The following is a 27,498-nucleotide window of genomic DNA, read 5'->3' as shown; positions in this document are numbered from 1 at the left end:
ATGATAACAGTGGTATAGTATTGGGGGGCCCTTTGTGAATGGCCCCGAGCCCGACACCGGCCGCCGGCTGCACCCCGGCCAGCGCAGCTGGGCTGGCTCCTCCCGAGCGACTGATCAACCTTGGCCTATCAGCATTCGCTATTAGCTGAAAGAGGGAGGGAGGAAGGAAGGAAGGAAGGATACACACACACATCATATATAAATATATAAATATATATATATGTATATATGATATACACCTGAAACGTGCCAGTCGGGAACATCAGGCAAGCTGCAGCAGCGCGGCGGCGAACAGCAGCTGAGGCGGAGGCGGAGGAGGCGCAGCTGCAAGAATCGGCAGGAGGAAGCAGCGCTGGAGCCGAGGGAGGCCCGGGCGGCCCAGCGGGGCAGCGGCTCGAGCGCCGGCGCCGGGTCGAGTAGTGGTTATAGCGGTTTAGGTGGTGGTGTAGGTGGCCGGGCTAGCAGCAGCGGCGGTGGTGGCAGTAGTAGCAACGCGAGTAGTGGCGGCAGCGCCGCTAGCATGCAATGCGGCCTCTGCGCCGTCGTCGCGGGCCTATTCCGTAGGGCCATGTGCATAGCGGGCAGCCGCCGGGGCTCCGGTGAGTCGAGCACTTGCTACCAGGAGCTGCCCCCGCCCCCTCCGCTCGTCTCGTGCACCTCCTCCGAGTCTCGTGGACCGGCCAAAGACCACCACCAGCAGGTAAGCCCGTACACAGCTCCATAAGTACACAATAATATGAACAATGTCAAAATACAACCACCCCTTTGATTTTATACATTTACATAATAATCATATACATATAGGGTGGCTAGCTCTGTTGCCACTGACGGGGAAGGGATGGGGGGGGTGAAAGCAGCAGCAGTAGCTCCTCGCGTGTGCATCGATCCGACACCTGATCCCCCTCCCCCATCCCCCATCCCTTGTCTCTCTCGCTCTTTCTGGACGACCGCTATGGGGGCGCGACGAGGCTCTCTTGCCCATCCCCTCCCTCGACGCACAGCTCGCAATTCTCAGCCCCCAGCTAGCCTGCTCGCGCCTCCCCCCGGTTCTCCGCTCGCGCGATCGCTGGCTTTTACGAGCTTCAGCGCCCGGGGCCGAAGCCGATATATCACGGGGGACGCCTGTGTACAACGCGCACGGGGACGGCCACGCTCTCTCGCCCTCTTTCTTTCTCTCTCCCCTCCCCCCCCCGACGAATGTCTTTTCTCTCCCCCTGATGCAGTCTCGTTTTGTTTTTTACGCCTTCGCCCGCGCTTTTGTCGCCCTCCTCGACTCATCCAGCTTTTCTTACGGCCCTAATTGCGTCCACCGGGCTATTGCCGTCCCCCGAGCTGACGGGCTTCGTGTCGCAACTTTGGCTTCCCTCCCCCTTCTATGGGAAAGCTCTTGAAAGCTTTTGGAAATAGAAACGACCCCTGGAGAAGTTCTCGTTAATGACCGTTTTTTAACATTGTCTCGTCGTCTTATCGAGCGATGAAGCATAATTTTTTCGGGAAGATATAGGCTGCTTCTTTCCTCTGACGGTTTAATCGTATGTGCTTCGAGCTATCAACATTGTCGTTATCGAGTTATCGATGATTTCATCAAGTTTGTCGCTCGTATACGAATGATCTTGGAAAACAACACAAAGTACGTCGTGGATGGATTCGAATGATTTCGATAAAAACAAAAAAGAAATTAATAAGTGGAGCAGATACTATACGAATCAATACATATATTGCTCTTGTTATAGTAAACGTTGCACGTCATGAGTTTTGGCGAACTTTTTTTTTTTTTTTTTCCATGCGAAAATGTGCATACAACGTGTGTAAACACTATAGCTTATTATTTTCCACACAAGTATGTTTTTACGTCATATTTATCATGGCTGTGTTTAATTATGGACGAGAATCTAAAGATTAACCGTAACTCAGAACGAGTGGAAATACTTTAATCGAGCACGTATTTTTTCCAGCTACACGCGATGCGAATGAACGATTTCTGTTTTCACATTTTCCGTGTCGAACACTAAATTTCCATTTAAGGCTTTCAATGAAAATAGCGCTATTTTTCGTATATTCCTGGTGAAGAGAAAAGAAAAAAAAAATTGAGAGTGCTAGAGTCAAAGAGCTTTTATGTTTGTGCGATTAGGCTCAGCTCCCGCTCCTCCAGCTTTGTTGTTTAATCGTGTTAATCCGATTTCTTACTTAGGCTTAGATACTGCCGCGTTTTACGCGCACTATAATGTTTACGCGATAAAAGTGTTTTCTGATTTCCTTTTCTTTTTTTTTTTTTTTTTTTTTTTTTTTTTTTTTTTTTTCTTATTAATAATTTACATTAAACATCTCTCGGAAGAGAAGTAAACAATGAAAAGTGCCGCGTTCGTATAAGTTGTGCTCGTGGATTAAAATATTATGTCGTAGCTACGACTTGTTTAATAACAGGTACTTATCGGCAGCTGCATAAAAAAGAAATCGATTGTTGCGTTTTATTTTTAGTCGATAATACACGCACGTGGTTGGCGATTTAATAATAAATCCACGCGTGCATGTTGAGGTGTAATAATCATGAAAAAAAAGTTTTATCAATTTTATCGAGAAATTTATTTCCTCGGAAATTGTGAATTTATACATTTTATTGTCTTATTGTAGATTAATATTAATGATTCATTCTTAGTGTTATAACTGCTGGTACTCGAACGTGTTCGTTTATGTTTTAATGTCATAAACTTTTGTTTATCTTACGTTTGCTTGAGAAAAGCAGTTTTGTTTTAATAAATGGTAATTGTTTTGTTTTTAGTAACAATATTTGTGTACTTTGAAAAGTCTTGTGTACGAAAAAAAAAAAAATCTACACACATCAGAGTATTTTTCTGCACGTTTATACACCCGATAAAATATAGAAGAAAATTTTGTTGTCCGAAAAAAAAAAATTTCAAGCATCACATCTTGTATCCATCCCCATATTTAATCTAGGATTACTGGAGATTCAACAGAAATTTTCCGAACGTGCTATTTTTGTTCTCGTCGCAGTTGCAAGTTTTGGGTATTTACAAAAAAACTGACAGATCTTTTTAGCTTCTAGTTAATCCTCTTGCGCTCAAGAGTGAAATGAAATTTTTCGAAAATAGTCCCCTTTCTATTTGTTTCTCTTTGTATACCTGCTCGATTGTTTATTAGTGCTGTCTTGTTGTATACATCATAGCGTTGAAACGTAATAGTATTTATTGTGTGTGTTTTTGAGCGAATGTACTATGGTTTATTTTTCTTGAACGACTGCCATTATTGATACTCGTTTTCACCGCGACGTGCAGATTCTTTTATTGTGACATCTATAAAATTGTGATTAAACTGCTATATAATAACTGATGGCACTAATTATTACTATCATTAATAATTATTTTTATTATTATCATTAATAGTATTTTTATTACTATTAATATTATCACCATTATTATGATTGTTTTTGTTATTATCAACGTGCACTTACATTACACAGTAAATAATTACCGCTCACCCCGTTAGTACTCTCTTACATTTTAAATGTTAAGCTAAGAAACTATCCAAAGCTAAAAAAAAAAAAAAAAAAAAAAATGAAAAAACAGGAAGAAATACACCTGTTAGGTATACGTTTTTCAAACATCGTATTTTTGACAGTTTAATCATCACACTCGTGCTCTACTTATACTCTTCCTATCAACTTTTTATCATGGATTCTCTCACCAATAATAGTATTAACGTACGTCAAGTTCCGCAATCAAAACGAGCATCGCTTATCCATGATCCAAGATAAGAGTACTATACAGCACTCGTGCTTCGTATTATTAAAGTACACGTACCTACACAAATGTGACGTTTCTTTTTTTTTCTGCCTCGCCTTATCTCAGCATTAATGTAACCGGTTTGTAAGCGTATCTTTTGTCACGATATTTGGTACTGTTATCAAGTTTGGGTATCGTTATACAACGTATTTAAGTACATCTAATATTTATCGCACGCGTGAGGTGTCGTCGTCGTTGTTGTTGCATTTAATTCGCTACGTCTGTCGCCCGCATTTCATCTACTTATAGGTACACACGTGTGCATAACGTATACGAGGGCACTTATAGACACAAACACATAAATAGAAGCGCGAGGCTCGAAAATAGTTTAGCGAGTCCATATATACATATATATTTCTCGTTTCTGCCAGACATGAAGGAAATTAGTGACGTAACGCGAGTAGAACACTATGCATATACACACACAAGCGAGGGAGTCGGCACGAGAGAGAGAGCGAGTCAATCTTGCATTTTATTAATAACGGCACGCGAGCCGGCTGTAAATCTTGAGAGTCAATAATGGCGTGCGGTGTGTGCCGTGTGTATTAGAGGGCAGCTAAGCTTATACCCCAGGACGGCACTCTAGGATTTCTACGAGTCGGTCTTGCACACACGTACTTAATATTATACGCACGAAAGAGCCTGACCTACCGCAAATATACACTTGCATGATACATGTATCAATCTTGTAGTGTGTACACGTGATTCGCCCCGAAAGAACATGCCGAATACAATCATGATCTTCTCTTCGCACTTATACGCCTAAGCGATTTCTTCTGCTCGATCGCGTCGAATAATAATTATTAAGTGTGTGTGCAAAATAATGCGAGGACAATCGGGCCTGGTATGTTCGTGTTAAACTGTACTTTTAAAATCAATCGCTGTCATAGCTCATAAGGCTGTACGCACTTTTCATCTCGGTTGATTTTCGTTTTGACGACTCTTTTTTTTTTTAACTCGTAGTAGAGAATTTTCGGTATTTTCTCGGATGAACAAATAATTATGATCTGTCTGATCGATGGGTCATGTGTGTACATAAGTTTAGTATTTATTTCAATAACAGCTCATATAATAAATACGTTTCAAGCTTTACGCTGGTCGATATACAACTGTTTTAATATTATTCTCGGCTGTTTTACGTATATAATAACGTCACTTTGTTGGAGTATACATTTATTTATTTATTTTTCAATGAATAATATAAATACAAGAACTTGAATAAAGTTTTAAAAAACAAAGAATTTTTTTTTTCTTTTACCACGAAAAATATTTCAAAACATTATTTTTAACTCGGAAAGGTCATTACTAATGTGTTTTCTACAAATTACACGTATCGTGCATTATAATGCTAATAACGTGTGGATATCGCGTTACTTCGTGTACACGAGAAACAAGTCAATGAACTCTGCATTCGGATTCAGAGCGTACGAGTTTCAAATTTAAATATAGATCCAAGTTTTTGAATAATTTAGTTGCATTCAAACATTATTTATGTACGATGATGAGAGTACACAACTTTACCAGTTGGAAGCATTCCTCAACTGTGTAGTATCATTACGCACAAGTTTATTAGAATTTCCATTGTTTATACCTATAATGTAACCAATTACTTGAACTATTATAACAAAACTTTTTTTTCTTTCTTTTTTTTTTAATTTTACAACCTAAAATAGTTCACAAATATCGCGAGTCGTTTGAATATTAAAAAAAAATGGTAAAAATTAATTAAATCCTGCCAATTGGTTACATAATCCGTGGGGGGAAGGAGGAAAGAAAGAGATAAGAAACGGCAATTAAAATAAGCGGAGCTTAAAGGGGTTAGCGGGTTAACTCTTTTATTATTCGAATCAACATTCCTTGTATTGGAGTATACTACAGTAGCAACAAGAGACACGAATCGAAACACATGTGCGCCGCGTCACAGCATATGTATAGTTGAAAGAAGGCATTTTTGCCCCACAAATTTTGTCTAGTATATTACAACCTGGAGCTCACACGTTAGGAAATCCACAAAAAATGTCGATTCAGGCGTTGTAAAAAATTTACGAAACATAATTGTTTTAGATGATTATTCGAGATAAAAATTTTTTTGGCCTCCAGGGAAAAAAGGCTGACGTGCAATGAATTCAGTGTAATTAAGTATATCACTGTTTTTCTTTCTACTTGAATTTTTTATTCAATTTTATATTGATCCTTGAAAAGTTTTTAACTCTAATTAATCTTGACAAATAATTTTTTTTTTTAGAGACTAAACAAAAAAAACAAAATGCATAGCGATTTTCTATTAATTCTATTTTTTTTTAAGTTGAAAAACTCCAAGGTTGTAGGAACGTACTAATTTTAATCAATCGGTACCAAGCTTCCTGTATGTACTGATTCACACAATTTTTTAACATTTGTATGCTTTACATTAATTGTGATTTTACTTCATCTCGTTTACTACTATTATTTTTTTTTTTTTAAATTAACTTTTGGCCAATTTCAAGGCAAAGAAATGATCGAAGGCCAGGCTGCAATAAGCTGCTTAACACTGGAAATTGCTTACAGTGTCGTATTGCAAAACATATTTTTAAATTTATACAAATAATTTTAAAAATTCCTGGCTTACAAAATCATTTTCTAGTAAAGAATAAAAAAAAATGTTTTTCAAGATTTATATTATTCGCTACTCTTAATGTTTTTTGAGTTAATCCAAAAAATTATCATCTCTGAGAAATAAAGAAACAATAAAGATTTTTTAAAATAGCACAAAATTTTTACGGCATATTCACGAATTTCCTTAAAAATTTCTGAAGATACGTGAAAAATAAAAATTTCTTTGTCCTGAGTATAAGATTTTTCAAGGAATAATTCACGGACGTAATATATAATAAAACCAAATGGGAAGTCATTCAACGCTGGTATACCGTACCGTGGGATGTAAAAAAAAATTAGCGACTTTGCACGTAAAGGTTAAATATTGCAAACAGAGGATGATTTATTGTAAAGATGCGGGGGAAGAAGGTTCACGGGGTGCAACGATAATCCGAGAAAATTCACGAGAATAAAACGACGTCTCGCGGGTGCAGTGTGTATGTGACGTCTTGGCGGACGCGACCTGTAAACCAGGTCAATCACTACTCGAGGTTGGCGCGAAGGGGAGGAGGGATGAGATCTATTGAACGTGCCTGGCCTGCGAAACGTATACAATAATAAATCCCGCCCTCGCGCAATTGACATTATTTTTTTTTCTCCCTCTCTCTCTCTCGAAATCCGTTCATACGGATCTATACTGTAAAATCTTTTTTCCCCCAACTCGTTCCACTGGTTTATGCACAAGTTCATAAATATAGGTATACATGAAAAACGGCTATTGTATAACACTCTCTCGTGACGTTTTATCGAACTATATACAAGCACAGCCCGTCACTCGCTCTGCCGATTGTTATTGTTTATTGTGTGCCGCTGCTGCTGATGCCGCTTGCAAGCCAATCAGGAAGAGATTTATTAGTTTCATTTCCGGCAAGCCAATAAAGCCACGCTAATTAAATCGGATTGAGCCGCTACTTTATACTTTACCTGTATATATTATATTTATATGAATACCGATATACTGGCCAAAGCAGATTAAAAACTGTCCGCTGTTATTATTACTGCTATTTTTATCGGCGTTCCGTGAATTCCTGCACGTATACGTAACTTTTCTTTTTTTTTTTTTTTTTTTTTTTCTATTGTATTAATATTCTATTTTTTTTTATTTTTTATTAAAAATGTTATCATAAGATTTTATACCGTACACGAAAACGTTTTTGCGAAACGTGTGCGCTGTATAAAAAATTCATAAAAGTACAACTTCCCGTCAATTATGACAATCGACCGATACACTATGTTTTTTTTTTTTTTTTTTTTTTTTTTTTTTTTTAAATATATTAAATAGTAAAAATTTTACTCGCGCGTTGCGTAAGCACAGGGACACCGGTACACAAACACTCGAAGATACTTTACTTGTTCGAAAATTCGTGCACACTAATAGGGACACGCGGGAGAGTTTCGTTGTTTGTGGGATAGTACATATATAGACACAGCATAACGCCACAGCAGCAGTTGGGGATAATTAAAAATAACAAACGCGTCGTCGTGGTGGCACGGCATCAGCCTCCGGGATCTTGGTGCTCACGCGGTGTAAAATATGCGTGAGCGATCAGAGTCGGTTTATGTGAAAAACGTGTCGTCGGCGCTCCCCAGTGTTCGTTAGTCTGATTTTACGGGAATTCTTTATTTAGAATTAAATTCTGGAAGAATTTTAACTGTTTTCTTTGTTTTCGTGTTGAAGAATTTTTTTTTTCTTTTTTTTTTTAGAAATTATTTAGATCAAAAATGTAAACGAAAACTTTGATTTTTTTACGGTTGTCCTCTAGTAGTATGCCAAATGGTTTTTGAGATCAAAATAATATTGGATTTTTTTTTTTTTTTTTTTTTTTTTTTTTTTTTTTTTTTTTTAATTCGGGTACGATTCAGGCGGTAATAAAGCAAAAAGATTGTCGTCTATCGAACCAGATTCAATTCCTAACGATCGTGACATACTGTACACCCATACCGTTTCTTTGAGTGACTTAAGAGTGTTCAACCAGAAGTTTTTAAAATAGAGTTCGTCGATGCTATAGTGTCACCATTGCCGTGCCAAGCCCATAATCAAGTTCACTCGAATTAAACGAAAAACCGTTTTTTAATAATAGTATATTTTTAGATTTATGAAAACCCTTACAAGAGTGTGATTACGAACGCGTAATTATTACTTTTTCTCTCATCTCTCTCTCTCTCTCTCTCTCAAAAAACGAGTGTTCCTTGTGTGATTAGAATAATTTTACTGTATACACTTTAAACGTGCTTAACCAAATGATCCGATTATCAAAGTTGAGCACTTGAGAGCTCTTGAGTTTAAAAAAAAGAAAAAAAAAGAAAAGTGCTTGTACTTATCTCTTATCGTAAATTATATATATACGGCCTTTGTCACTTTGTATACAAATTGTATATCGGTAAAACAGACAAATTAAATTTTCTTGATTAAAAACAAAAAAAAAGTAACAAAAAAAGAAAATCACAATTGATTCAAGGATGAAATGAAGAGAAAAAAAAACCCACAGTATTTATTAAGCTCATCTAAAGAAGCCAGTCGAGGGAAAAAATAAAAAAAAGTCTAATTGAGAGAAACTCAGCTTATGCAAGTCAGTCTTTCTTTTGATTAGAGGCTCCCTACACACATCATCTCTGATAAACGATGTCGATGCCGATGATTGTCTTGTGCTCGATAATAATACTCGATAGCTATTATTATCCGCACAGATGCGCCGTCGTAGTCGCTATTAATTCGGGCTATTAATCATTCGATCAAAGGTCAACGTTTGGCGTTGACTATTACTTCAATGGGAAAAAAAGACGCCGATGGATGAGGGAAGAAATTCATGTTTCAATTAATAGTTGAACGCGAGAAGCTTCAGTAAGACGACCTCTCATGTAAGATACTTCTCGAGTGCATTAGCATTAAAAAAAAGAGAGAGATGGAAAAAACATCTTGTCAACACACAAAACAAGTCGTCGGAGAGCTACTGCGCATACAACTGCTTATGTGCATTATATGTGCGTGCACGTGGCGCAAAAGCGTCTGATGAATGCGTTCGCGTAAACACGTGTGCGTATGTGTGTGAAATATATGTGTGTACATAAGTACGATGTACGATTCGTAGAGCAGAGAGACCTTGTTCGTTCAACTTGTTTTTTCGTTATAAGTATCTTCTCATTTTTTAATTTTTTTCTTTTTTTTTTGTTTGGCTGGACAACAATGCTTTTTAAAATATTATCTGTCAAGATTATTGCTGGAGATTATCTAACGTAAAGTTTTTTGTTCGAAAACAAAGATTTAAAAATAAAAAAAAATAAAAAACATCGTTTCGAAAACTGTCGTGTTTATAAATTTCCAAGTGTCGGCCTAAAAATAGGCAGGCAAGCGAACTTAAGTATACCGATGTATTTTTATATATAAAAGAAAAAAAGAAAATTCGCTAAAACGCACTTTAGTCGCATCCTTGCGAAAAGACCTTCAAGTGCCCTTCAAACTTTAGCGAAAACAAAATTATTTTTTTGTTATTGGGTTAAATACTTTTGCGGTGTAATTAAGTAGGCATTTAAGTTCATTTAACAAACAAATAAGTAACTCGAAAACATTTTATCATCACAGTCTTGGTGAAAATTTTGAGGAGCTTCAGCCCCAACAATGAATTAATCTGAAAAAATGTTACTATATACTTTTAATAGCAACGTTATAGCCACGTGGCAAAGATTGGACCAAAAATAATAGAGTAGCTTGCATATATATATATACCATTGTCGAAAAATGTATAAGAGAAGAGCGAAGAGTACAGCGGCAACGGATCAGCGCCGCGTCTATATGTAAGTACGACGGCGCGTCCTCGTCGGAAGCTTTGCATAACAATCGTCGACGGCACTATTATAGCTTTCGAGTTCCCGCGAGGCATCAATTTATGTGCCGTGTCGTCGTCTCGCGCCAAAGCGCGTGAGTGCAACCACACCGTCGTGTGCGCGCAAACGCATCAATTTTTTCGCTAATAAATGACAACAGCTTGCAACATCGGCCTCTCGCTTCTTGCCATTCCTTTCTTCATCTTTCTTCAATTTTTCTCCGCGCTCTCTCTCCCTTTGAAATTTTTGTTTTTTGCTCAAGTTTTGCAAATTTTGTACATCTCACGTCTTACAAAGACACACTCGTTAAAGAAGGAATGAATAAACACAAAAGGTGGTTTGCAGTTGGTTAGTAAATTGCATAGCAGCGTAAAGGATGAATATCGCAAACTAGGGTCCACTTGCGCAAAAAGGGACGATGATTGTCGCTTAGTAGGCCCGAAGGGGACGAAATACAAGCATTTTTTTAACGCGGAAGCTGAAGGAAGAAGCGAAAAGTAAGGGATGACAGACAAGTAGGATAAAATTATATGTACACACGCAGGGGCATGATGTAGGATACACACAATGTACAGGGGGATAAAAGGGACGTGCGTTTTATCGCTGGTCAGGGAACTATAGTCCCAGAAGCCTTGGGCGAGGAAATATTTCCCGGCCTCGTTTTCCTCTCTTTCGCGTCTCCTATTCAAGCGACAGAATCTTTTCGTCGGACGGACGAGGGTTTGGCACTCTGTTAATGATTCGAAATTTTGCTTTGGCCTCGTCACGGTTACAGCGAAAAAATTTTACCAACGCGTTCACTTTGGTGTATAAAGATCCCTCGAGGATTATCGGGGACGTCTAAAACATATACGCTTACAAACTCGAAATCACCTCGAACTGCATTTACATATTCGACCTTTTTTTTTTTTTTTTCTTTTGTAATATTTCTCTACTTGCAACAGATAAAGAGTTTCCGTTGCGATTAGATTGTCTTTTGGGTACTCCAAGTAACTCTGCCCTGCGTCCACTGGGCATATCATTTTTAATACTTTGTTGTCCCACCACGAAACCCACATATACCGACGACCCGTCAGGATTTATGATACCATTATCATCGCCTGTATGCAAACCTATATGCTATACATCACGTGTAGGTATTTCTCGGCGTGATAATTTCTCCTCGTATCGCGTTTCCGGCCGCAGCCGCGGTACACCCGTACACTAACTAAATATACATGCACAGGTATTGTATATAACATGTGATGTACGCCTCGCGCGCGATTAAACGCTTCGAGCGAGCCTGACGTGTTATAAAATAAATAAGCGCTATTATGCGCTCCAGCGCCTATATACATACACGCCGACGCTTGCGGTTCGATCATCATACAGGTATATACATACATACCCATTGTTGTGTGTGTGCGTGCCTGCACGCCAGGTGAATACTTAATAACAAAAATGAGTTTTCGTTTGCTTCTATCTTCGAGCAGGCTTCGAGGCAAACACGCGAAAGTCAACTCTTACGTAGTTTTCAGTTTCTACCCGCTGCATGCTTATACTCGAGCGAATGAATTTTTTTTTTTTTTTTTTTTTTTCATACACTTGTTTGTTCTGACCCGTGCAACTATAACTATGCACACGAGGCTCAGTTGCTATCCATCATTTTTTTGCAATTATTTACCAGATACACTTGGATGCAATAAATATCATCGAGAAGAAAAAAAAAGAAAAGAGGATTACACGTAGTAATAAATTCGCCATCTCCCTGGACGCTGCAGGCAATAAGCGCTTCGTACATTGATTTTTAAGCTCTGCGCTGCTGCTGATGCTATATTATGTTGTGCTCTTGCGCTCGAATAATTGAAAAATATGAAAGTCGGAGCTGTCGAGCGGCTCGAGGTGTATGATTTAAAAACGCAATGCATTATTTTTACGCCATGTGTACAGCTCCAATGAGGATGGCAATAAAAAAAAAAAAAAAAAAAAAATGATCCCTTGTTTTTTTTTTTTTTTTTTTTTGAGATACAAAAAAGGCAGTTCAAGGAGAGAGGGAGGGATGTCATAATTTTTACTTACGCGTAAAAAGAATATGATGAAAAAAAAAACGGGGTTGACACATGGCCATTGGTGCTGTTGCAAGTGTAAAAGGGGTAGGTACAAGGGGTGAAGGAGCTCTCCTTTCTTTCGAGGTTTGCGGACGAATCAAACTGAGCAGGTATAGCCGATGACGCTGCTGGCGCCTATACATGTACTTGTGTGCACAAAAAGAGTAAAGTACCGACAGCAGAGTACTTTTAAATAGAGATTTACAATATACAGAAGTGCTTGTTGGAAGCCAGCTGAGTAGCGTAAAGTACACATATATAGTGTATATAGTCGCGCTAGTAGCAGAGCGAGCCTATATTTTATATACACATACGTACAGCTGCTCGCGCTGCCGAGGAGTAGTGTCGACCTGAATTCCAGTGCATGACCCGAAAGTCCATGACGTCACTAGCTGGCTCGAGCTCGGCGCTCTCTCTCTCTCTACGTGTACGTGTATACGCTGCTCACCACCGCCACCCCCATCTCCCTCTCTCGAGGTCTCTCTTTTTCTCTCTAGCTAGCTCTCCGGTGCCAAGCCGCAACCCTCTTTTCTCTCTCCGGGCGCAGTGCCACATATATACATATATATAGGTGATGTGTATATACCTATACGTGCTATATCGACGCCCAGCGTGTGCTTTGCTCTCGATTCGGCAGCTAGGAGGAGGAGGAGGAGGCGACGGCGGCGGCTGACGAACTACGAGCACTATACGGCTAGAGCTCTTTGGCACCCCTCGAGAGAAAGAGAGAGGGGTCCAAGATCTCCAAGCCCAGCCATCACCCCGAGGCGAGCACAATAGCAGTCTCTCCTCCCTTCCCTCCCCCCCCCGATCAAACTTTCAGGGTAAGAGCCTGCCACCCTCTTCGATTCGTTGTCTACTAACGATCTATCTGCCTCCCTTCCTCGCTTATTTCTCCAGCGTCGGCTCTATTTGGCTGCTTTCTGCCTCTGTCTCCCACTATGGCTTTACCCTATACCTACAAGTGCAGGGGGTGCCATCGGGACGAGCGTGTCCCGGTTTGTTTCCCTTTTTCGATTTGCAACCTTGATAGGAGGTAGGCCCGTTGTTGCTCTTTATTGTTCGCGGCTGCATTGTCTTCATTTTATCGACCAAACAACAAAACAGCACGATAATATCGATTTGCCAAATGAATTCGAGTGCTCTAATTTTTTAATCCAAGGGGGTGTTTGTACTGTTTCGCTGCAAGCAGGTCCCATACTCGAGAGTTGGGTAGTGATTTTTTTTCTTTTTTCGGTCCTTTCGGACGATCTTTGAATCCGCGTGTCTCGAAAAATATTGTTTCAAATGGATATTCTTGGGTGATGATGATTTTTTCGTACGTTTTCTGGTATGTACGCATATCCTCCCCCCGCCCCATCAACACTATACCAGGATTCTTTGCCGATGAGTGTTTCTACCATCACCCACGCGATACAATAATAACGTCGGCGACTGCGATGCTCGCTTTGTTCGGGAGGAATAAGGTAACTCGTGTCAAAGGGAAATATTGTAGATGATCCACTAGTTGATATATAATTACTCACGCACGTGGATTTTGGTATAAATTATTAACATATTTTTGCCACATTCGCTCTATTGTATACCGAAACGCTATCGGTAAACGCAAAATAAACAGTTAAATTTACATTTTCACCGATTCGCGTCGATCTATATTTTTAACTATTTTAATCAGTAAGTACTTGTTCACTGATTCAGTTATTATACTCTGTAGAGCAAATCGAGTGAATGTATACTTGTATCAACAGCGTATGCTCAAGGGGGGGAGGAAGGCGAGCAATCGATGTATGCTTATTATCCCCTAAACACACACAAAAACTTTATTGCTCAAATCACGCGAGTCAAATTTAGCGTGTGTCCCGCGATCAGTTCGTACATTATGTATTTTTTTCACTATTCACTCAAGCGTGTATAATAAATTCAATATACCCCGTGTCGCACTTTTATTTTGCAATTTGTTCCTAACATCTGTATAATTTTTTAATTTTATTATTACTCAGCGTCTCGAGCTAAACCCCTTGGAAATAGGAAGAAGCGAAACGTGCACATGATGTTTTCTTTACGAATAGTGGAGGCGTTTAGTGTCAATTAGACCCCGGGGGGTTTTTTTTTTTTTTCTGTGTTGACCGAGTGCTTCGAACTCTCTTTCTTGGCTGCTTTTAACGCGGGGCAATACTTTGTTCTAACTGTACGTCGTCCGTAACGAGAAAGACATACATATAGCGCACGAAAATGGCAAAGTTGTGTGTGTTTGTACGTATGGCAGGACGATGTCAATCAAGCGGCTTAAAGGCGATTACAATCTATTGCCGGGAGAAAGAGGCGGAAAGGGACAGATAAATCCATTTAATCGTATTATTCGAAGAGCGAACGAGGAAGTATCGGGATACGACGAAAAAATCGATTTCGAGCTGCGCCGAAGACAAAAAGGGGAGAAATTGAGGTCGTTCCGCAGAGATGAAAAAACGCCCAACAATGTAGCCTTAAAATATAGCTGGTGAACTCAATTGTTCAAATTTAGTATACGTTTTGGACAACGTTTTTTTTTTTTTCCACACTAGGATGCGTATTGTTAATCGTATAGGAATGAACCCAATCAATCGTTCAAAACGTTTGTAGTTTTCATTGAGTTAAAATTGTTTAAAGCTTTTTTCCTCGCCTAGCGCATGGAGTGCCAAAAATTACCAAAGAAAACAACTTATGGTACATTGTTACGTTGTTATTTATCCTCAAGAATCAAATCAATCAATTCACAATAAGGTGTTTTTCGTACAAAATCACCTTACCTAAGCTTGACTAGAAAACACAAGTATAATCGTTTGGTTCATCGAGTGTAAAATCAAAACAGCATCTATAAAATTTTACGTAATGTCGATCGTAAGCAAAATAAGAGCAAACGTATAACGAGCCATCAAATTGAATGCAAGCACAACCGCGTGCCTTTTGCCAGCTTGCAATCGACGCACATTAAGCTACCCTCCGTCAGTATAGCCAGTACACCAATCATCAGCCCAGCAGCAGAAGCACTGCCGCTCTTCGCGAGTCAAATCGTTCCTTTCACGTCGTTAATAATTTATACGTGTACTGCACTCGGCATTTGTCTAAGTGGAAAATAACTCAACTCCCGCGTGCAGAGTCGGGCGCCCTACTGTCTCTCTACTCGTGCGTTACAGGTATATACGCACTGGGACTGGCTTCTTTGTCCGTCAATCGGCTTTATCGTCATTATCGTTTTAGTAGTCTCTGTTTAGGCGCTTGTAGCTCGAGCACGAGTTGGCTCGCACGGGCTTTTGATTTTTCTCCTCAACAATTGCGGAACGTTCATCATAATATATACGTCATGTTCACACTTTGTGATGCGAACACGATCGATTCTCATTGAAAATTTTTTATTTTCATGTGTATTAATCATCGTCATTTTTTTATGGTTGCAGCTATACAATTAAGATAACGGAACAAAGAACAAACAAAAACTATTTTTCTTATCTGTCGTAGCGCTGTGTATGTGTAATAATTTGTGGACTTTTTTTTTTTTTTTCCTCGACAGTAGAAAAATGTCCTACGTCTCGTATAGGTGGGCGGTAAAAAATTGCTCGTTACCAAAGTTAGCTCCACGATTAGCTCGTTACAAAGTTAATTCTTACTCGAAAATCTCCGATGGACGACAAGAGCGTCAAAAGTTATTTCCCGCGTGAGTACAAAATGAGCCACACAAATTGCAAAGTTTGACCTCTTGGAGCTAAAACGCAGGCACCGTATACTGTTCGTCCCGAACTACAGCTCATTGGACACACGCCGCTCGGTCCGAATCACTCGATCTCATCATGTGAATGCCAAAACCCCGACGGCCCCGCGTCAGAGCTTGTTAGCCCGACTCGCAGGAGTCGGTGAAGGAAAACGTATTTCAGATAGTATCTCGGGGCATATACTAACGAGGCTCTAAATGAAAAACCGCGATAAGTCACCACGCGTACACGCCCTACTTACAAAAAGTGAGGTTGGCCATCGTGTCGTTTATTTTTTGTACTTTACATTCAAATGGAAATGAACATTGTGTATTTTTATATGCTCGTACGATACGCTTAATCACCTTGGCGATACGTTTTTCGGGACACGCCAGTGTGTATAAGTGGTACGAATCTGTCGGTGAGAGGAGGAGACTTTTATTAAAATTGACGGTTCGGTCGCACGAGCTTGCGTGCAGCTACTAATTTCCCTTTCCCTCCCCCCCCCCCGATCTATGTGATCGTCCGTTCAAAAAACCCACACCGAGCAATTAGTGCCAAACGCAAATGGTGTTTGAACACGAGCACTCGATTCGGCTGGTGGAAGAAAAAAAAAAAAAAAAAAAATTAAAGAAATTTCAAGCTCAGTATACTAATCAAGGCGGTTTGTCATTATCTCCTGTTGCAGAGGCAATCGTCCGAGGCGATGGTGGACTGCAGCCGCGAGCAGAGCGCCGCTCTCATGCTACGGATATCCGGTAATATAATATATAGTGACTGTTAGCGGAAAATAAAAATTTCCCATCATGATGAATCGAGAGCATAACGCGTGCATCTTTCCTCGCGCAGAAGAGACAAAGGACCCGGACGCCCTGGCGCTGCAGCCCAACGGCAGCCGGAAAAAGTCGCTCGGCAAGCTGGACGAGCTCGAGCGGCTGCTTCTGTCGAAGCTCGACGCGAGCCAACCCCAGCAGCAACAGCAGCAGCCCCGGTCGAAGCACACGGGCCGCTTCCTCACAATGCACAAGCGGAGGCGCAAACGACTGGTCACGCGCTCCCTCGACCAGGATCCCGCACTCCTCGATGACGTCTCCCACGGCCAAGTCCAGGTTAGACAACCCCAATCAACACCCTCCCCGATCCGTTGTGTTATACTCCGTTACTGGAGGTGACTCACTGTTTTTTTTTCCGTTTATCATTTCTTTTTTTTTTTTTTTTTTTTGGCTTTCAGTGCGTCCTGCAGAGGGTGGCCAATTGGAATTTCAACGCCTTCACACTCGAGAATGCGACCGGAGGTGAGCGACCTTTCATTTCCACCACCATCGCTCGTTGCGGGCGAAAAACATCACCAGCCACGTCGATTCTTTTGTTTATATGCGCGTTGCTTTGGCTCCTCCCGCTTAAAATGAACGGAGCGAATGGACGCGGCGCCGTTAACGAATTAACGAATTTTGTCAAAACGACTCTTTGCTGGTCATGATTACTCGCGCGCATGTGTATTTTTAACTCGCGATTTCACGCGGGTATAATTGGTACGGTTATTTATAAAGCGTGTCGCGCCACGTTGAAACCGCGCATCATAAACTCGAAAGACAAGTTACAACCAAATTATATTATCGTCCATTCGCACGGGTTTGTGTAATGCGTTTGCAATAATGAACAATTTGCTCGGGGGATCAGTGTGCGTTTCTTTCTTTTTTTTTTTTTTTTTTTCTTATTCGATAAAATTGAAAACGATATTTTATTAAGTGTGCGTTTCTTGTAAATTTACAGGTCGTTCCCTTTCGGTCGTGTGCGTTCATCTCTTCCACTGGTACGGACTCCTCGAGCACTTCAATTTGGACGTCGTGCGAGTCTGGAAACTGTTCAGTAAGTAAAAAAAAAAATAAATAAATAAAAACAAACACGGATACCCGCGCCTTTTACTACAATCGTACAAAAATTCGTAAAATTCCAGCTCTTATCGAAGAGGGCTATCACAGTACAAATCCTTATCACAACAGCATTCACGCGGCGGACGTAACGCAAGCGATGCACTGTTTTCTTCAAGTGGAACAGGTACAGTATGATAAACACCCCTCTCTCTCTCTCTCTCTCTTTTTTGGCTCACCCTCGCGAATCTGCACCACTAGCCATGTAGCTCCTCGGATCGTTTCGTTTAACGCGTTTGGCTGCACATCGCATAAATTTCGTACCTCATACCGCGAATTTACAGATAAGAAGACACCTGAGCTACATGGAAATTATGGCTTCGCTGATAGCCGCCGTGACGCACGACCTCGACCATCCTGGCGTCAACCAGCCGTTCCTAGTTGCCACGAGGAATCATCTAGCTGCTCTCTATGGGGTGAGTTGTTTTTTTTTTTAATTTCTCATCAGGTGTACGTCGTTGAGCAAAACAGAAACACTCGTGCATCTTTATTTTTCATAGTTCTCATGAGAATACTGTAACGTGTGTGTGAATATTGAAAAAAAAAAAAAAAAAAAAGTCGATTATAAAAGGTGGAATGAACCATCATCATCATCATCATCATCATCGCGTACTGGTTGGTTCTTTCAAAGCATCCAAAAACAATCCAGGAGACGAAAATACATTTTTTTATGTTTTATTCCACAAAGCATCCAAGTATTCCGTACTTTTATTATTTTTGTAAACAATTTATCTGAAGAAAATACAAAAGAATGAGAAAACGCAAATGAAATCCTATTAAACGACTCGTCGCATGACTCGCGATGCAATTTATTTCCAAACTTAAATTCTTGGCGTGCGTGGGATCCCGGCCCACTGATTTTATTAAACTTTCGGATTTTCCAAAAATACTTTTGATGCAACCTCATAAGCGAATAAATAAATAAATAAATTGAAAAGAAAGAAAAGAGAAAAAAAAACAAACCAGGCATTTCTTGGCACAGAGGCCAGCGTGAAGCCGCGATTTCGAACACTCGTTCCGCACCACAAAGTGGGACACCGAGGCGCGGAAAGGGGGCGGGTCGGGGGTTCGCGATAGTGCCAGTAGAGAAAGAGAGACACATACATCGCGCATTTCCTTAATAACTCCTGCCCCGCCGGCCGTACAGCAGCAGCACGTCCCAGAAACGTCAAGACAAACTGTCGCGCAAACTTCGCACGCGCACACAAACCCTCGTTCATATACTATTACAAAGTCGAATGATGATTATGATGATAACGATCGAGCCATTGTTGTCGTTGCAGAACAAATCCGTGCTGGAGAACCACCACTGGAGATCGGCGGTCTGCTGCCTCCTGGAGAGCGGCGTCCTCGAGCAGCTGCCCGACAGCGTCAAGCCCGAGCTCCAGCAGCACATAAGCTCTCTGATCCTCGCGACCGACATAACGCGCCAGCAGGAGTTTCTCGCGCGCTTGAGGCGCTACCTCGACGACCGGGAGCTCGACATGCAAAGGCCCGAGCACCGTCACTTCATCCTCCAGATAGCCCTCAAGTGCGCCGACATATCCAACCCCTGCCGGCCCTGGGATATATCGCGCAAGTGGGCCTACAAGGTCTGCGAGGAGTTCTTCCGACAGGGCGACTACGAGCGCCAGCTCAGTCTACCCATCACCCCTAGCTGCGACAGGCACATCACCAGCATACCCAAGATTCAAGTGGGCTTCTTTAAATTCGTGGTACTGCCGCTGTACGAGGAGTGGCATCGTTTCCTCAACGACTCCTTCAGTCACACGCTCATGAAAAACCTGCACGAAAACGAGTGCCACTGGGAGACCCTCCTACAGGAGGAGCTCGCCGTCATAGCAGCCGAGCAGCAACAGCATCATCATCATCATCATCAGATCGAGCCTCAAGCCGAGGTTACGGTAGTGCACGACGCGTCCGAGTGCACGACGGAGGACGACTCGGTTAGTTTGGAGCTGTCGTCGACGGTAGGATTGGCGCCACCACAGCACTCCGACGGCCGACGGCATTCGGTGCCCCTGGGTGTCTCTCGAAGCATGACCCTGGCGCCCCGACCGACCACCGGGAGGCGGGAGAGCTTGCCCGGAGCCGCGTCCCTCGTGCCCTCGAGGATTTCATCGCGAAGCAGCCTGCAGCGCTCGGATGTCTCGCCTAGCGGAGCCGGGCTCAATAGTTTGTCGATGTCGCTGGCAGTTCCCGAGCGTCCCGTAAGCGCCGAGAATCTCCTGCCCGACACGAGCATCGCCAGCATAGCCAACAGCCTCGAAGCCTCCAAGCTCAGCAGCCTCGTCCAGCAACAGCAGCAGCTGAATTGGTAATTTTTCAAAGCCCCGCTACTTTTGTCATCCTCCGTCTTTTTGTTTTCCCGTTGTTCCCTCGTTCTCGTTATGTACTTACTTATACTTACGTTACAACCTGCTCGAGCTCGCCTCATTTAGTTTTCAACGCTCGCATTCTAGTCGGCGTAAAGAAAAAGCCTCTGAAACATTCATCCGACTCGGCGGCTACTTTATTATACTATAGGTACCTACGTGACTAGGTACTCGTGTTTTATCGGCTCAACTGCAGCCTCGACACGCGAACGCTTCGTTTGTGCATCTGCATATTTTTCCTTTAAGCTCCCCCGACTGCTGTACAGTGTGTTTCGAGTACTCATGCCCGAGCTAACTGGTTTTGCGCTTTGAGTGAAATACACCTTTTTTTCTTTCATTTTCCTCATTGTTTCTCGCTGTTGGGGAAAAATCCTTTGAATGCTGATGATACGCGCTTCCCTTTGCAACTTTTGCAAACGTCGGATAACTGCGTACATCATAACGATGCGATATGGCATGTAGACTGAAAGTCAAGAGCAGGAACTGATAATATTTATAAACGCGTTGCATATAGAAATCAAAGGGGCTGTTCGGTAAAGAACCATTGACGCAAGCTTCGTGAAAAATGGCATTATCAAGAGTAATGGAGGAGTATGATTGATAATCGCTCGGCTCTCCATCACTCATTTTCAGGGAGCAGCAGCTAATCGAGCAGCAGCCGGTGGCAGCGCGCCAGGGGACGCTGACGCGCCAGCAGACCTTCCCGCCGGTGCAGCCGTTCTCGCGTATGCGCTACATGTCGACCACGGCCGAGATGTCGCAGTGCTGTCCGGAAGTGCTGCTGGAGGCCGACAGTTCGTCGTCGCGCTCGACCTCGCCTGCGCCCACGGCCCCGAGTCCCGATCCTCCACCCGGACGACTAGGTTGCTCGAGTTCCACCTCAACGGGTCAGGGTTGCGCTACCCTTGGAGCCGAGCTGCGGCGACACTCAACGCCCGCACAGACCAAGAGCCGCAGCGTGGCGCCCGGGACGGGTCGTCGCTTCACCACCATCCCCCTGACCCAGGAGGCCCAAAAGTCCGACAGCCACAAGGTCTTCTTCATCGGTAGTCCACCCGACTCGCCGCCGAGGCACACGAGCGCCACGCCGTCCAGCGACAGTGGCAGTGGCAGCGTTTCCGGCGAGCCCAGGAAGAGCGTCGATAGCGTCAGCCTGCCCGGAAACAAGCGTGACTACTCCGACACGGGCCGCGAGAAGAGCTCCAAGATACTCAAGCTCATGAAGGAGAACGTCGATCCTCGCGTGGCCGACGATTTGGCCAAAGGCTCGCACGTCCTTTCGAATCGACGCTCCAGCAATCAGGTTTTGTGATTTTTTTTAACTCAGCTTTGCGTGAGAATGTCTATACATATTCGATGGAAAATAGAGTGATGAAAATTTTCCATTTTTTCGATATGTACAGGGATTGGCGCGAAGAAGAGGCTCAGCGCCGGTGGGACTGATGGCCAAGCTGGACGATTTGTCGACTACGAAAGCCATCGATCCTTGCTCCAGGAGAGGCTCCGTTCCTGCCGACATAACCGCTCATCCAAGTTAATACATTGACAATTTTACGATTGAGTGCACACATTTTTTTTTTTTTTTGTCCTTTAACCACACGTAAAAAGTCCCTCGCTCGCGTAATTAGTACATTGCTTGATTTTGCGAAATCCCGTAAATACGACACGTATTTTTGTTTGCGCAGATGGAGGAGTTAATCGTGTTGGGCTGAGCATTCGCACCGAAAAGTTGTCAAACAATAAGAGACGATCTAGCCTGCCGCACGAAACGGCCCTTGGCAATCTACTTGGCAATCTAGTTCAGCTAGCAGGTAAGCAATCACCAAGTCGCGCCGATATCCATTTTCAATGACTCGTCGCTGGTAAGATCTGACACTTGTCGAATTATCGTTTTTCAGCCGAGCGCGAGAATTACAACAATAACAACAACAGCAACAACAACAATAACAACAATAACAATACTGGTAACAACAATAATGGCTTCTCGCGGCTGAGTGTTGAGGTGGCTCTAGGCGCGACGCCCGGAGCGATACTGAACGCACGTCGGGGTTCGGTGCCCGCCGACATATCGGAGCTAAGGCGCGACCTCTTCGGCCGATCTAGCTTCACCGGAGGCAACGGCAAGTCTCGCAACACGAGGAGCAGCAAGAAATTGCTGCGCAGGCGGAGCAGTGGTGGCCCCGAAATGTTTGCCAGCGGCGCAGATGGCAACGATAACGGGGCCATATGGCCCAGCAGTCGTGGCAAGCGCGACTTTGTCAAGAGGGACGAGCCGGTACCGCTGTTGGCCAAACGTCGGGGATCCTTGCCCGTTGAGATGCTCGCGCTCTCGTTCACCGGCAGATACATACACAGATAGGACCAAACCATGCGCGGGCTTGTCTAAGAGCCGAGCTACGCGCAGTACCAGTCAGAACTGAGGCGCGACTCGCTCGCACGTTTTATCGATATCCTGGACACCCCGTCGCTGTTACCGTCTTTGGAATCCCGGATACCCGTTAACTTACCGAGTTGTGTATTTTGTTGAATTTTTTCTAACTTTTTTTTGTTTTTTTTTTTTTTTTGTTTCTTTTTTATCCGTGTTTGCGCCGTCTGGTTCGGTCAAGTGTACATATATTATTAAGCGTATTGCCCTAAAACGTAAACTCATGATATCGAAGTTTCGTTGCATTATTTAATAATTAAATTTTAATTGCACTAGGAAAAATTTTCTTACCCCAGCGATCATCAAGCGCGCGTCATTTGATTCATTTGTTTCACCGTTTATTGATTATTATGTTTACTTGTATTTTTATTTATTTATATGATAATGTTTCAAATTGACAAGATTTTTTTTTTTTTTTTTATAATATGTATACTGTTTTTCCAATTGTATTATGCAATGATGAACCGTGCATATTCTTACATTAATAATTGAACGCACAAGTTACTACTTATTAATGAGACCATGTTTTTTTGACATTTCATTGATAAGTAATGCTTAATGTCGAAAAGTTGTTAAGACTTGATTTTATTAATGCGTAAAAATATTAAGTTCCCGAATTTCATGAATTAACAATAAAATAAAAATAAAGTAATTTTTTTTTCTCTTGCATTCACATACCTATTTGTTCAGTTTTTATTCTCAATGATACTGTTACAAAATGTAATTTTTATTACGGCGAGTGCGCTCATTGTAACAGATCCCAAGCAAGATGAAACGTTGCAGACTGTTGTTTATAAATGGCTCCCTTAGAAAAAGGCTGGACTACAACTTATTTGTGTAGATAAGGAAAACAAGTAATATTACTTTAAGATTCTCTGGATTTTCTCGGACAGCAGCACGGGCTGGTCAACACATCATGGTAGATCTGCAGGACATCTCTAAAAAATCAACTGTGGAAATGTTTTTTATTTGATGGTAAACGCAAAGATTAACCAATTAACATTAGTATATGATTTGCAAAGGGATAAGAGAGCATGTTGTTGCATAAATATGTGCTTTCGTGCATATTGCAACTTTGCCATGAAATCGTAAATCATTCGAGTTTTTATAGAGTACGAATCATGCGTTTTTTCGCTCAAATCTCAAGTATAAAGTTTGTATGCGCAAAGAGCTTTTATGTGTATGCATGTACGCATTTATGTGTTAATCGTTCAAATGAAAAATAAAAAAAAATAATCCTTGGTGTCTTTATTCCTCTTCACGAACGTTGAACAGTATATTGTTGTATGGATGAGGCTCTACAAGTCTTCCCACTTTAAATTTTACAAAGTGGTCACGAAAATGTGCAATAAGCTCACGCCAAATTCACGTGTGCCATATTTATGTGTTAATTCCTTCAATTGTCGCTCTTAACTTTTGGTTACATTTTCGCTTCGGGTAGATAAATTCGTACAATTGATTAAAAAAATTCAAACTTAACACAGGGTTGATCAATACAGTTACAAAATATAATAAATAATATATACTTGTAGGCACCAAGAAAGAACAAGACTGGTAAAAGCACACTGGGCTATATTATATATATTATAATGCCAAAGTCGATGCGATCGGATGAAATTTAATAATCATTTAAAGTAATGAAAAATCGAATAATTCTGTATTATGCAAAGCTAATCAGGACAATTAGATTTTACCTAATCTTGTAATTGTATAATTTAGTCCTTTTAAGTGAAGAATGTGTATGAGTGAAAAAATAAAATATTTTAACGTATTTTATGGTTTGATTAACAAAAAAGTAAAATTTGTCCAATCAAAGAGTAAAATTCAAATTTTTCGGTTTGCCAACCAAAGTAAAATCGATAACACGAATTTTCGATTCTAGTCGGTGAATTTTCTGACGGCGGTGTCTTGAATTTATAAATAAATTTTTTTATATTCAATGTACGTATTCAAAATCAAAATAAATCTCGTAAATATAATAAGCCCAAGTACAAAAAGAACATAGCTATACCAATTTAAACTCAACATGAAAAAAATTCGTTTGGGTCGCTGCAATTACAATTCCGTACTTGATTAAATAGCATATACACACGTATTGTAGAAATCGGGGTACGTATGTCGTATACATACGTTGAAAAAGAAATGGAAACTGCCGCATGCAAGAGCCAGCTACGTAAGTTTTAAAATGAGAAAAAAGTATCGGTGATTTTTTAAAATTTATATACAGGACATATATTTAGGTATACATCAATTTATATATTTAAGTCAACGATAAGCTTTATTGTAAATTTAAACTCGTAAATTTTTAAAGTATGTATATTTTTTTCGTAACTGATATGAAAAAAAAAAAAAAAAAAAACATTATTTTAATATTTATTGAGCAAAAATGAAAGTGAAACCATTAATGTTAATTATGATGATAATTATATATAATCGACTGCATTATAATTGTCAAGTGAAACAAAAATCTGAAACTGGAACAATACATTATAATAATAATAATAATAACAACAATAATTCACATGCACCTACAAAGTATTTTAGAAAAAAAAAAGTAATAATAATAACACTGTATGTAGCTGGTCATTCCATAAAGCAGCTTGCGCGATTGTGACGAAGAATCGCAATACCTAGACCCCTTTCCATCCCTCACATTACTGTGCATATTATTGAACCGTCGTTGTTGCATTACCTAAACATTACCTTCATTGTAATGAAAAGACAAAAAAAGCAACGTTTATACCGGTAGTTTAGCAAAATTATTAGACAATAGTCCTATCTGATGGAGAAAAGAAAATGTATGATTAGTTAGTTAAATAGTTATTAACGCTGTGAATAGTAAAAGATCGAAAGACGAAGAGAATAGTTTGGAGTAGATTTGAGGAGTCTTATGTATTATAAAAACCCTCAACTTGTATGATAATTGATAAAAACACTTGATAATGTTTTATAAAAAATGGATTACCCTCATTTCGTGATGTATAATCTGTTTATTGTTAAATGTTGTCAAAAAATAAAATTAATTAAGATAACTTGAGATTTTTTATAACACATAAGAACCTCAAAAGTTGGAAGTCGAAAAGTTCGAATTGAAGAAGAATGTAACGAATTATTAAACATTGTGTGTTTTAATGCCGACCAACATAAAAATAAAAAATAAAATAAAAAAAAATTTTAATCAATTCCGCTCGAAGGAGCGTCTTGTCGTACTTTATGAAATAATACTACTGTTATAAAATAATAAAATGCTCATCTGAACTGAATCTATACTTGAAAGAGTCATCGTTTGTGGCTCTCCATCTCTCTCCTCCCCTCTTTTCTATTATATCTAGAAAATAATAAAACCTCTGTCAGACTGTCGGAAAGTAAAAAAAAAAAAAAAAAAAAAAAAAATCGAAGGCAATTTTTGTCTCAGCATACATAATTATAATAAACAAACGAGGTGATGTGTTGATTTAGATATTAGGAACACAAGGAGGAAAAAAAAGAATACCAATGTTAAAACAAAAAAATAGAGCGAGTCAGCACGTATTATTTGTACATCTCTCGTTTTTTTTTTTTTTTTTTTTCACTTACCTTGCGGTACAACAAAACTCACAGTAAACATTAACCGATCGATTTATTCATTTGTCTCCGATAGATCAAATCTGCGCGCACTATCTGTAATAACATTAATATTATTATCTTCAGAGCTCCGTGTACACACATGTACAATAACGCAATCGTTACTTGTTTGTCGTAGACGTACCTATATATTATAAGCGTACTGCATAATAATATATGCTATGACGAATGGAAGCAGTGAATGATTTGAGAAAATCTAGTCTATAATATTACATCATCTCTACAACCACGACCCTAGACTTTCTGAGCCTTCTTATATACAAACCCTTAGTTAGATAGTGGGAGAAAGAAATAATAAATAATTTAAAAGATATGATAGGGTAAATGAAAAGGGCAGGGGATCCCCGGATATATACGATTTCGTCTTACGTCATGCGTATGGGTCTCAAGCACTTTTGCGATTAATTATTGACAAACGTAATTAATTACGTAATGCGTGGAATGAAAGAAATAAACAGCAAAATGAATTGAATTACATGATGGGGGAAAAAAAAACGAATGAATTCAATTAAATGATAGTTAATAAGTGTACAATCGCCGACTGATGATGAGCAGCGTGTAATAACTGATGAGCATACGTGTAAAACGACTGCCCTAGTATTTCATTGAATACAATAAAAACAAAAAAACAAAAAAAAAAAAAATAGAAAAAAAATAATGGCCCATTATTATTTACTCCGAAGATTTACCTCACTACATTCTATTATATAGAGCTAAATTTTCATACAATAACCCAATACGATTTCTTATTTTCCGTTTTGTGACAAACTACAATTTCATTATCACGTCGTTTTGTTTAATTTCATTTCCGTGAAAGATAAAAACAAGCTGATCTCTCTGCAGTATACATCGCGAAAACTATGATGTACCAATAATTTTTTTAAAAATAATATAGACGAATAAATTAAATAAATACGAATCACAAGAGAAAAATTGAAATAAAGGTTTCAATAACCCAACGGGTGCAGGTGGAATTTGTGTTTTTAGTAAAAAATATTACTTTTTTTTTATACCATATCTTTCTTTTACGGATTATGTTTCATTTATTAGATGAACCACAGTACTTACTGATATA

General features: G+C 40.4%; 1 protein-coding gene across 1 annotated transcript; it reads left to right on the top strand.

Annotated features, from left to right (window-relative positions):
• Positions 1 to 216: 216 nt before the first annotated feature.
• Positions 217 to 26,192, top strand: LOC106639820 (uncharacterized). The gene is made up of 12 exons (XM_014353603.2): positions 217 to 700; positions 16,757 to 16,826; positions 16,918 to 17,177; positions 17,300 to 17,363; positions 17,842 to 17,937; positions 18,026 to 18,126; positions 18,284 to 18,415; positions 19,283 to 20,316; positions 21,008 to 21,677; positions 21,778 to 21,907; positions 22,060 to 22,185; positions 22,273 to 26,192. The coding sequence occupies exons 1-12, from the start codon at positions 521 to 523 to the stop codon at positions 22,731 to 22,733; spliced, it is 3,324 nt and encodes a 1,107-aa protein (XP_014209089.2). The 5' UTR covers positions 217 to 520; the 3' UTR covers positions 22,734 to 26,192.
• Positions 26,193 to 27,498: the final 1,306 nt, after the last annotated feature.

Source organism: Copidosoma floridanum, unplaced genomic scaffold, assembly GCF_036245765.1.
Source record: "Copidosoma floridanum isolate Cflo_tuat_1 unplaced genomic scaffold, Cflo_Japanese_pri ptg000001l, whole genome shotgun sequence".
NCBI classification, from domain to species: Eukaryota; Metazoa; Arthropoda; class Insecta; order Hymenoptera; family Encyrtidae; genus Copidosoma; species Copidosoma floridanum.
Note: the sequence above shows the minus strand (reverse complement) of the source record. Positions and strands in the feature narration are given on the sequence as shown.

Coding starts and splice junctions, on each gene's coding strand:
- LOC106639820 (XM_014353603.2), top strand. CDS start 521: ATGCAATGCGGCCTCTGCGCCGTCGTCGCGGGCCTATTCCGTAGGGCC. Junction 21,678..21,777: donor ATCGACGCTCCAGCAATCAG/GTTTTGTGATTT, acceptor CGATATGTACAG/GGATTGGCGCGAAGAAGAGG. Junction 21,908..22,059: donor CGACATAACCGCTCATCCAA/GTTAATACATTG, acceptor TTGTTTGCGCAG/ATGGAGGAGTTAATCGTGTT.